The sequence below is a fragment of the Podarcis raffonei genome, chromosome 16 (assembly GCF_027172205.1).
Source record: "Podarcis raffonei isolate rPodRaf1 chromosome 16, rPodRaf1.pri, whole genome shotgun sequence".
In the NCBI taxonomy this organism is placed as follows: domain Eukaryota; kingdom Metazoa; phylum Chordata; class Lepidosauria; order Squamata; family Lacertidae; genus Podarcis; species Podarcis raffonei.
Genome location: NC_070617.1, coordinates 39,567,939 through 39,580,028, shown reverse-complemented (window position 1 = coordinate 39,580,028; position 12,090 = coordinate 39,567,939). Strand labels below are relative to the sequence as shown.

Sequence of the window (12,090 nt, the reverse complement as noted above, 5' to 3'; positions counted from 1 at the left end):
TGAGGCCCCAAATTCTGCCCTTTCTTGCTGTGATCCAGAGAACCGGCCCCACCTGCCTGAACCACCGGGCAAATGAATTATCCCTGGGTTTTGTGTTCGCTGCTGTTATTGTTGCAGAAGGGATGTGCGAGGCTGGCAATGGCTGTGGGTGGGGAGAAGATAAACGAGGAAGAAAATCAGATGCTCTTTGCAAAGCTATATATGGCGAGAACAGCGGCTGATTAAAAGCAGAGGTGGGTGACAGCACTGATGCCTCCAGCCCAGGCTTTCTCAGTTATGTATTAGAGAAAGAAGATGCACTTATGCTAATACAGCTCAGCTCCCAGCGTGGAATCTCTGCATGTTTTATGCAGCGCATGGAAAGTTTAGTTGAGCAGGCAAGGGAGAAAGGAGGAGGAGGGGTCAGGAGGGCCTGGGTCTACAGCAGCCTTTCCCAAACTATTGCCCTCCAGGTGTTTTGCACTACAATTTCCATCAGCTGGCTGGGGTGATGGGAGTTATAGTCCAAAACATCTGGAGCAGGGCCATTTGGGAGAGCCTGACCCAAGTCTTTCATCTTAGTTCAAGGAAAAAATAATAAGTAAAAGAAGAATTCCAGAATGCCAAGATCCTTGCTTGGGGTATGCACTCTTTGGTGTGAGAATCTCAGCAGAGATTAAAAATTGCAAAATGTGCAACAAAGTAAAGGATGGAAATAAGGCTGTTTGACCTTTAAAATATGCCCTTGAATGGTGAAAGTTCTTCAGTTATTGGTATAGTGGCTTGTGAGAGCCATGTGGCTAAGCTGGAGCAAGCAGCTTAGCCTCTTCACACCCTGAGCTCAGGTAGACTGGCAGGGAGACAATAAGCTTGATTACCTAGTCTCTCCTGAGGTGAGCTAAGCCTGGCAGGACAGCTTATTCTCTGGTCTTAAGTAGTCTTAAGATGGTGGTTCTATGAGGCTGCATACATCCTCTTTGCCTGGTGCCCAAGATCTGCCTTGAGTGAATGGCAGGCCATAAACTTAAAACATAATAAAAGCTGGTGGCTTTTCGTTTCGAGGGTCGATGCTTATAACGCTGGCAGGGAAGACTTTTTACAACTTGTTTAATTCCGACTGCCTCGGCGTTCCTCCTCCGCTATTGTGTGGCTCAGTTTCCTCATTATCTGTCTTTTGTCAGCCTTGGGACTTCCTTTGCGGCCAGAGAGATTGCCACCTCTTCACCCACTCTCTGGTAATAAAACTCAAATATTATTGCTAGGAACTGAAGGAGATTTTCAAGTGGCAATAAACTACAGTAATGGCAAATGGTGTTTTATTACCCAAATAGTACAGCTTAAGCCACTGAGTGTATTTTTACCTCTTCTCTGCTTCTGTGGATTTAATGCGATAGCATTTTGTGGGATTTGCCACAGAGAGATCTGGGAATTGGCCATGCTAGCTGAGGCTGATGGGAGCTAGAGTCCTGAACCCCTGGGGGGCAGCATGTTGGGCTACCCCACCTTACACGAAACCTTGGCAAGGCTCTCCACCAGCTTTCTGCTGCGGAGCCAAAGGCTGGGGAGCTCAGCTGACAAGGGACTGGCTGGTCCGGGTAGCATCCAGGAGGCTGCTGAGAGGCGCTGCCTTTCCGTGAGATGGCTAGATGAGGACACAGGCATGTGTTTATGCAGAATGAGAAGAGGTTGCTTGAGGGAGGTAATCGAAGCAGATTAATAAGCAATCAGCTGTACTAGAGGCTTAGCAAATATTTTCCTCCTCTGCAGCAATTTCCTACTGAATCCTGGAGTCCTAAAACATGCCAAAGTCATTCACATCATAAAAACACAACAGTACTCAATTAAAAAAAAAAAGTAAGTAGCAGCAGGGACGCGGGTGGCGCTGTGGGTTAAACCACTGAGCCTAGGACTTGCCAATCAGAAGGTCAGCGGTTCAAATCCCTGCGACGGGGTGAGCTCCCGTTGCTCGGTCGCAGCTCCTGCCAACCTAGCATTTTGAAAGCACGTCAAAGTGCAAGTAGATAAATAGGTACTGCTCCGGCGGGAAGGTAAACGGCGTTTCCGTGCACTGCTCTGGTTTGCCAGAAGCGGCTTAGTCATGCTGGCCACATGACCTGGAAGCTGTATGCCGGCTCCCTCGGCCAATAAAGCGAGATGAGCGCCGCAACCCCAGAGTTGGTCACGACTGGACCTAATGGTCAGGGGTCCCTTTACCTTTACCTTTACCTTAAGTAGCAGCAAAAACTTCCCATGTGTTTAAAGCACGTGTAACACTCATTTAAAGTAGGTGGATTTCTCCAAAGTCCTGGGAACTATAATTTGTTTAGGGTTCTGGGAAATGTAGCTCTGGTAAGGTAGGGAAACTACAATTCCTAGGATGGGGGGGGGGGAATTATTATATATATAAAATATACAGTGGAACCTTGGGTGTCGAACACTTCGGCAGTAGAACGTTTCGGCTTTCAAACAGCGACAACCCAGAAATGAATGATTCTGTTTTTGAACGTGCCTCTGAAGTCTAATGGCTTCCGAGGCGCATTTCTCCATTTCCAATGGCAATTTTGCCAACTGGCAATTGCGCCTCGGTTGTTGAATGTTTTGGAAGTCGAACAGTCTTCTGGAACAAATCACGTTCGACAACCAAGGTTCCACTGTATATATATGTATTGTTATATATCGGCAGCTTCCAACATATATAAAAACATAACGGAACATTAAACATTTTAAAACTTTCCTATACAAGGCTGCCTTCAGTTGTCTTCTAAAGGCTGTATAGTTACTTATCTCCTTGACATCTGATGAGAGGGTGTTCCACCAGGCGTCTGCCCAGAGGGCCCTCTGCCTGGTTCCCTGCAACTTCACTTCTCACAGTGAGGGAACTGCCAGAAGGCCCTCGGAGCAGGACCTCAGTGTTCGGGATGAACAACGGGGGTGGAGACGCTCCTTCAGGTATACCCTAAGAGTGAGAACAGTTAAGGAATGGTTGGGTGCACAGTTCCGTCTTCAATAGATGATGGATGCTCCCATACCTGGTACCTGCCTGATTTCAACAGCAAGAAATTTCCACATGGTAGGCACCACAACAGAGAAGGCCTTCCCTCCACCAGACCTCTGCCAGATGAGCCTCTGTCAGTTGTGGCACAGTCAGAAGGACCCATTTTGTAGATTGTGGTGATATCGACTGTGGTCCCTCAACATATACCAGTCCCAAACTGTTTAGTGCTTCATAGACACTTTAAAATTGACTCAGGAGTTTGACTCAGGATGCCAGCTGACTGTTCTTAGCACAGAATGGAAAACAGAGCAGTGGGAATAGAGTGAGGGAATCCTGAACAGCTTTACTTCACACTATAACATTTTGTTGCAGGTCCCATTTCTAATAACCGTCGGCTTTTCCCATTCCCAAGAGAGAAATGGATCAAAAGTAAATGCCATCCTTTTGTATTTTCAGCATGTGCTGGGCTTATTTTGTTTCCGACTTCCTCTTTTCTTTTAGGACTGTGTGCAGCTAAATCAATATACGTTGAAAGATGAAATTGGAAAGGTGATTATGTTGTTTCTATCTCCGCAGATTTGTTGTGTGAGTATTTGGGCTGAACCTGGAATTTGTACCAGCCCAGCACATTTGTGTGAGAATGAAGGTTATGAAAGGGAAGCTAATAAAGCAACATCCAGATTCGGCCCTCTGGTTCAGAGGCCACCAACCTTCTGGGACCAGGGAGCACATTTCAGATTATGAGAGAGTGCTGTGGGTGACAGTCACTCCTGGGAAGTGGGTGGCATGGCATAGTGCAAAATACCCTTGGTGTAACAGCTTGAGTCCTTGTGTTTTGCTCGGTGTGATTGCCTTGTCTGCAGAATCATAGAACTGTAGAGGTGGGAGGGTTCCAAGGGTCATCTAGTCCAACCCCTTCCAATGCAGGAAGGCAATTTGTGTGTGTTTTGATTCGGTTGTTTTGCATTTCCGTAGGGCTCCTACGGGGTTGTGAAGCTGGCATACAATGAAAATGACAACACCTACTATGTGAGTAACAGTCTCTGAGCTGGGGGGTGGCAGTTGACGGCAGTGGGAGTCCTTAAGGAACTCTTCAGCTCCTGTTGCTCTCTTGTTACTGCTCTTCAAAGCTCAAAGTTTTCAATCTCGCTGGATTAAAAATGCAACTTTACTTAATCTTTAAGAGGGTAGAATAGAATAAAAAGGTTTAGTACATGTTTTAAAAGCATTGTATGTGAATATTTCATAAACATAAATGTCTCTAAGAAATATTAATCTATTAAGTTTCCAGGTACAGTAGACAAGTTGGCCCTAGCGCTTCTGCTTATTCAGGTTGCCAACTTACTAAAACCATGTTTAAAAATACAAAATGCTTTTTAATGGTGACACGCCGACCCTTTCCTGTGTCATCTTATTGTGTGTGCCTGTGTTGATTTCTCTTGCAGGCAATGAAAGTGCTTTCCAAGAAGAAGCTGATGAGGCAAGCAGGATTCCCACGTAAGTGAGGACTAAAAGAATGTGCTGTCCAAATACTTGCATTGGCCTTTCCTAAGGCTTTGGGATAGGGAAGGGCAGCACAGTGAATGAGTGAAGTGGGGAGAGAGAAGGGTGGATCCGTCTCCCAAGTATTTATGCTAGAAGTACAGTTGTAGATCACCCCCTTTCTATGCAGATCATCCCAGGTTCCATCTCCAGGCAGGGCTGAGACAGTTGAAAACCTGGAGAGCTGATGTCAGTCAGTGCAGACAGTTCAAAGCTAGATGGGCCAATGTATACAGCAGCTCCCCATAACCTCCCTTTTGTTGGCATCTGTCCTGAGAGACAGTGGAGTGTGCCTTTGGGGGTGAAGTCAAAGCATTGAGTTAGCAGCACTGACGTGACCTGCCAGGGGTGTCAGCCTGGGCGGTGTGCATGGAGGTGTGGTCCAAAGGAAAGCAGAGCAATATATTTGGCACCAGCTTGGCTGCAGGAGTTGCCAGAAGGAGACATACAAGGCACCATCCAACCGCTTTAGACACCCACACTCTGGCTTTGTGGAGAGTTTACTCCTGAGCCTTTTCTTCTCCCAAAGATATCCTGCAAGGCAGCGGAGGTTTAGGATCAGAGTATTCCTTCTCCTAGATGGGCTCCCTTCCCAGCTTGAGGAGCCCCATCTGCCCCGATAATCTCTGAACGAGATGATTATAGTTAGTGTTTTGTTTTTTGTTTTTTAAGATGCTGAAACTCTCTAGGGCTGGGTGATATATTGATATATTGTCGAAAACCAGTTTGACATGCATATCACGATATTGGTTTCATAGTTTTACACCTGACAATATATAGCTCAAAACTGATTTCAAGTCCATATCGTGATATTCGTTTCATAATTTTTGACCTGGCAATATATTGTGAATCATGATGTGTGTTGTGCAAAAATCACAGTATGGGAAGAAGTGTGAAGGCAGCTAGTGCCTCTACACAGCCCCTGATTTCAGATGTTGTGATATATATGTATATCACAATGTTTAGCCAATGATATATCACAATGTTGAAAACCAGATATCACCCAGCCCTAGTCCTCACCACGAACTTGTTACAGTAAGTGCCACACTTTTAACATTTGCGGGGAGGGGAAGGTGCCTGTACTGAGTACCCCAAAAAACCAACAACACTGATTATAATGTGCTGTACATGGTGCTGCCCTTGAAGACAGTCCAGAAGCTGCAATAGTGCAGGATGGGGCCACCAGAAGCATGATTCGAGAGGATCTGCGATGGTTCCCTGCTGTGCTTCTGGGCCCCATTTTGCTTATGGTGACTTAAAAATCCCGAAACCAAGCATGGCTAATCCTTTGGCCCTCCAGATGTTGCTGGACTGAAACCCCCAACAGCCCCAGCAAACATGGCTAGGGATGATGGGAGTTGCTGTTCAGCGACATCTGGAGGGGCAAAAGGTTCCCTACGCCTGCCCTGAATGACTTGGGACTGAAATATTTGAAAGAGGGCCTGCCCACGTCTTAATATCTCCTCAGGGAGGGTCTTCTCAGCATTTCAGAAATGGGAGGGACACATTATGTTGTGACATGGGAGAGGGGCCTTTGCTATGGCGGTGCCATTCTTCTGGAATGCCCTCTTTGGCACCAATTTTCTTTGCTTTTTGGAGCCAACTGAAACCATGGCTATTTCATTAGTTTTTTTGTTGGATGTCAATAGAATTAGCATACTTGCAGAAGGATGAAGTAACTGGGTTATAAAGACAGATCTAGAGATTGTGCTGACTGTTGTTCTATTTTGACTTCCTTAACTGCTCTTCCGGCTTACACAGATTTGTTGGTCCTGTTTTGTGCCCTGGGTTCTTATCTTTTGTAATCCGTCCTGGGAATCAGTGGGCTAGAAATCAGCTATATAAAAACATCCAGCCCCCAGCCTTTTAGCAGCACCCCACATGTGCCAGCCCTCCAACCCTCCATGCATTTCCTTGTTGTCTTCCACAGGCCGTCCTCCTCCTCGTGGTGCCAAGCCCCCTCTGGAAGGCTTCTGCCAACCCAAAGGACCCATTGAGCAGGTCTACCAAGAAATCGCCATCTTGAAAAAACTCGACCACCCAAACGTAGTGAAGTTAGTGGAGGTGAGAATGGTATTGCATCAGAAATGTCAGTGTGGTTCCTGGGCGTAAGGGAGGAGGCAGAGTTAGTCATCAGCAGAAGGTGCCAGCCATTTTGATTAATCAGATTGAAGCAGGAATTCAGGGCAAGAATACCTCCCCCCTTGAATTATGGGACATCAATCCCAACGAAAGAACAGTGGCAAGAAAAACTGATGAGTTATGCAGAACTGGCCAAATTGACATACAAATTACGTGAGAAGGACAATCGTGACTTCAAAGAAGATTGGGAGCTTTTTACAAATTATTTTAACAAACAACAAAACAACTTGGACTCCTTGGCAGGTTTTGAATAAATATACACAAATTTATTAATAGAATATATGACAGATAAGGTAATGATACGTACAATTTTTAACATGCAGAGAATAATAAGTGCAAACAAATTAGAGAAGGGAGCTGAGGGGAGGGAGGGAGGGAGGGAGGGATGGGGAGGGGGATAAAAGGGGGGGGAAATAATGTAATTGACCATTTGGATTGGTAACTTGGATTGTTTAATAAAAATATATTTTTTTAAAAAAAGAATTATGGGGCATCAATAACCTTAATCTATCAGGGTATACTGCATTGCTGTTTTTAAAGTAAGCTAGTTATGGGAATCTAGATGCATACTCTGTACCTCACTTGTTTTCTCTCTCCCTCCCCCCTCTCTCTCACAGGTGCTAGATGACCCCAGTGAAGACCACCTGTACATGGGTAACCAACTCCTCTTCCCATCCGTTTTGCTATGCACCTCCGAAAGAGGCTCCTTCACTTCCAGTCTGTGCAGGACAGTGCAGAGGCAAGCAGCCTCAATGGCACAAAAGCACTAAAAACCTAACTGAGATAGCTGGTGAAGTCTAGAGCAGCCTTGTATTGAACCACTCACCTGGTTGCCATTGGCGACCAGGAATCCCAATGAGAGAGCCGACGGAGGAAGCAGGACGGAGCTCCCCATTTCCACTTTGTTTCTGTGCTAGATGGAGAGGAAGGAAAGCCCCTTTCTCCATGGCCAGGATCAAAATTAAAGCTGTAACTGACATCACCTCCAGATTTCTCATCCCAGATGAGATACATCTGCTGTATTTTCTTTTTCCCCTTCGTGCAGAGAGGCAGGTGTTTTCTAAGGGTCTAATAACCTTCCTACTTTTATGGCTGCTCAGATGGAAATGGCTCAGGGAACCCCAGGCAGGTGTTACAATCCAGGGTTGGATAAACAGAATATGGCGTATAGTCCAGTCCAATAAAATAACCAGCACTGCAGGCCAAGTTGAGGAAAGATAAGCCATGGCTGCTTTATCTCAAATCAGTCGCCTTCCGTCTTCAGGATGTTTGGAATGATTGAAGATTGTGCAAGGACCTAGGTGTCATTTGGCCAGAAGTTGTGATATGTGATTCTTGCGGTGTGCATCTTAGGTGTTCACAACAGTATCCCATGTGGTGGACAATGCTAGCTTTTTAGCTTTTCCCACAGTTGATTGGGCAAATACAGTAAATGTCATATCTTAAAAAAACAAAAATACAGGGAGATAGCAGAGGAGGGGTAGATCGCTCTGTTCCTCTTGGTAGAAGACAAATAAAATAAAAGCCTGCTCAGAACCACAATCCTATGCTTTAATGCAAGACACAGAAACCAGTGGCCAACCTCACAGGAGGACAGTAAATTGTCTTGCACACTAATAATGCATTGCAGGGGGTTGCGTACTTTGGGTTCCTTCCAACTTGACAATTCTATTATTCCAGTTTTTGCCAGCTCCATTTTCAAAGCTAAACTGAAGATTCTCTAATGGACTAAGAACAGCCCTATACATGTGTCTGTGAATGTGCTCCTATGCTGTAAACATGTGCAGTCTTGGGGGGAGGGTGGGGAGTAAAATACACACTTGTTTGCTGCAACCCTCCATTTTCTGCCCGCTCCTCTTCTTCTAAGCACTGAGTGGGACTTGATGTTAAGAATTGCCCATCCGTGCCTGTAGTACTCAAAGATGTTCGGTGCGCTGCCTACACAAGTGGCCACTTCCAGATGGAAGAGAGTCTAAAATAGATCTTGGACAGCAGTTCAGTATTTTCTCCCTCTGTGCTCCATCTGGTGTTTGTTTCAAGTTAGTTTTTGAAAAAATCAAAGGCTTTATAAAGATTATTTTTTTAAAAAGCATAACTGATTGTTTGGACCATCCTTCCAGGGCAGCCTGCACCAACTTGGTGCCCTCCATATATTTTTGACTACAATTGTTCGACTTGGTCACCAATTTAAGTGAATTCCTCATCTTTATAATTTTCAACTTCTACAGAAACAAAAAATGTGTATATTACTTACATCCAGTTATTCCTTCAAGAAACTTGGGGCAACCTAAATGATGCTGGACTACAACTCCCATCAGCCTCTGCTGCGTGGGCAATGGTCAGGGAGTTGCACTCCAGCATCATCTGGAGCTCCACATTTTACCTACCCATGGTTTATATATAACGCCACATCCTAACCCTTATGTATACACTGCTTCATTAGTTACTGTCTGGTTTATGGTAAATCATAGTTTACCGTTGCATCTGAACTGGCAAACCATCATCTGCACTTGCTCTGCAGAACAGAATCAAACTCTGATTTGGAAGCAGGGTTTGCAGGACAATTGCAAACTACAGTTTAACAGGCCTGTGGTCCTGGTTTGCAAAGGACACACAATCATTTCAATGCAATGGTAAACTTTGGCTTTGCTACCTGCCAGGAGGTTTTGCGTTAAGTGAGTTTGTGAGAGGAGAGGAGGATGCAGGCAAAGGGCTACTGCTGATAGCACCAAACCCTGATTTGGTACTAGGTGTGACCTGAGCCTTATTTAGCCTCCTCTCCAGACACTGATCAGCCATGACCTTATAAGCTCTCAGAATGTAAGTCTTTCTTTTTTTTTGCTGTATTTAAAATTTGAGATTTTGCTGCCTGGAGTGTTAATGATTTAAAAGGCAGGATTGTTCTCTCCTGGTAGTATTCTCTCCGCATAACTAATAACCGGTCTCTTTTGTGTTTCAGTGTTTGAACTTGTGAAGAAAGGGTAAGATTATGATTGTTTATTAATTTATACAGTTCATTGCGATACAGGATGTATTGCAGAGCAAGCAAGAAGAGCTGTGGGGGAGGCAGTTTGCTGCTCCAAGGACTTTGCAGTCTTGCAGTCTATCCTCTGGCTTTAGGACAACTCACAGAAGCCCCCACCCCTTTATCATCTCCTTTTCAACTTTCCTTGCCTCCTATCTGCAAGAGCTTCTCCCCCCTCCTCCCTTATTTCCTTCTCCTTCCCCAAATCACTCTGCCTCTAAAGCCTTTCTCTCTTCCTAGAACTCTGTAGCTGGGGTGCACTCTGCAGAATTAAGATGGATTTAAATTATGTATTTAAGGCATGTATACACAGTATACCGCTTTTCAGGCACACCTTAAAGCGGTTTTCATATGATTGTTACAACAGTAATCATCATAGTTGTCAACTTTTCCCTTTTCTTGCGAGGAATCCTATTCAGAATAAGGGATTTTCCCTTTAAAAAAAGGGAAATGTTGACAGCTATGGTAATCATGGATAAAAAAAGTAATTGTATTAAATTATGCGCCAAAGTAACCAGAATCCTGTGTTGAGAAAACAAAGTCCAGGCCTGCAGCTCCCATCATCTCTGACCAAGGGGAGGTAGAGTTCCACAACATCTGAAGGCACAACAATAGTTATGTACAGTGCTTTTTCTATTTTTAAAAAAATGTTTAGGGGTACTCTCATTTTGACTTAAGAAAACCAGCAGTTTATAGTTCAAATCAGGAAAAATAAATACAGTACAGGTAAATGGACAAAAGTACAAAGATCCACAAAATGTTTAGGGGTATGTGTACCCCTGCGTCCCCTCAGAAAAAAACCCCACTGGTTATGTAAATTGGTTGGGTTCATACATGTAAATTTGTCTGTTCCTCCAAAACAGGCATAGGCAAACTCGGCCCTCCAGATGTTTTGGGACTACAACACCCATGATCCCTATCTAACAGGACCTGTGGTCAGGGATGATGGGAATTGTAGTCCCAAAACATCTGGAGGGCCGAGTTTGCCTATGCCTGCTCCAAAAGTTATGCTCGGAAGCCCCACCCGCAGCTCCTGAGGCTCTGCAGATTTAAGAGCTCTGGGTCCCTCAGGAGCTGGGAAGGGATCTTGAACTCGGGACTCACCAGCGTAGTATCTTGCTAGAGGGGGAGATTGCCAGTGTGCTGCACTTCAGTGCCATCTCTGGTCAGAGGCCAGTATTGCAGCTGCCAAGTCTGCAGAAGCCTAGTGACCCAGTGGATTAATAAGGCAGAGACTTTGAGGGGTTCCTATGCGGTGCTTCCAGGGGACCCCGCCTGCTGCCCGAAGGCCCTTGCTCTGTGGAGGGTCTGGCTCATCCTCCGCAGACTCTCTATCTGGTTGCAGGTCGGGGCCTCCAGACCTGCCAAAAGTCTTGCGTTTTAGGCCAAGTTGTGTTTCACCTTCGCAGGCCTGTGATGGAAGTCCCAAACCTGAAACCTCTGACTGAAGACCAGGCACGCTTCTATTTCCAAGACCTGATCAAAGGCATTGAATATTGTGAGTTCCCTTGGCGACGTTTTAGCAAAATGGCACAGAAGGGAAGGGCACAGAACATTTAATAAATAGTAATACTGGGGGCGAGGGAGGGGGCACCCATGTTATGGTCTTTGTTTGTTATTATGGTATGTCTTTTGTGTTTTTATATTGTAAACTTCCCTGTGATCTTCAGGTGAAGGCTGGTGTAGAAATTTAATAAATAATAAATAATGATACTATTAATTTGTGACTGTAATCAATAGAGCTAAAGCCCAGATCATTTATGTTCAGCTTGAGGGGTTGTGCCCTGTGACAGGAGGAACAATGAAATGACAGTGTGCTTCTGACCATGTGCAGAGTTGAACCCTTTCAGTGCTGCATAATTATCTCAGACTTAGTCACTGTGCTACAGTAGCTCTTTTTCCCTAGGCTAGGGATATAGTCATTTAAGCCCCCAAATTTCCCTCAATGTTTTATTTATTTTAATTATTTAGAGCATTTTTACCTCACTCTTCAGCCAAATAGGCTCCCAATTTAAATGATACAGATCCTGCCTGAAAGCTTACAGTCTAAAATACACGACACAAAAGGAAAGAGGGATGAGGAGGAAAGAGGGATGGAGCAAATTAACCCCTGAAAACTGAAGAAAGGGAGCAGGTTCTTTGCACCCCTTGAGCCTTCATGCTCTGCCCAATTCATGTCTCATCTGGTCTTTCTCAACAGTGCACTACCAAAAAATAATCCACCGGGATATTAAGCCTTCCAATCTTTTAGTTGGGGAAGATGGTCACATCAAAATAGCCGATTTTGGCGTGAGCAACGAATTCAAAGGGACAGACGCCCTGTTAACCAACACTGTGGGGACTCCAGCCTTCATGGCACCCGAGACCCTCTCAGAGACCAGAAAAATATTTTCTGGAAAGGTATGTT

The 12,090-nt window shown here is 45.0% G+C and overlaps 1 protein-coding gene across 8 annotated transcripts in view; it reads left to right on the top strand.

The window, feature by feature from the left end:
• The window catches only part of CAMKK2 (calcium/calmodulin dependent protein kinase kinase 2), a 46,548-nt gene that overhangs the window by 19,074 nt on the left and 15,384 nt on the right, over positions 1-12,090 (top strand). For all 8 annotated transcript variants that reach the window (XM_053369858.1, XM_053369857.1, XM_053369856.1 and 5 more), the window contains exons 3-10: positions 3,476-3,523; positions 3,950-4,003; positions 4,420-4,471; positions 6,447-6,580; positions 7,276-7,312; positions 9,618-9,639; positions 11,093-11,181; positions 11,884-12,083. In XM_053369858.1, the coding sequence (XP_053225833.1) occupies positions 3,476-3,523; positions 3,950-4,003; positions 4,420-4,471; positions 6,447-6,580; positions 7,276-7,312; positions 9,618-9,639; positions 11,093-11,181; positions 11,884-12,083 (636 nt within the window). The remainder of the gene's footprint in view (positions 1-3,475; positions 3,524-3,949; positions 4,004-4,419; positions 4,472-6,446; positions 6,581-7,275; positions 7,313-9,617; positions 9,640-11,092; positions 11,182-11,883; positions 12,084-12,090) is intronic.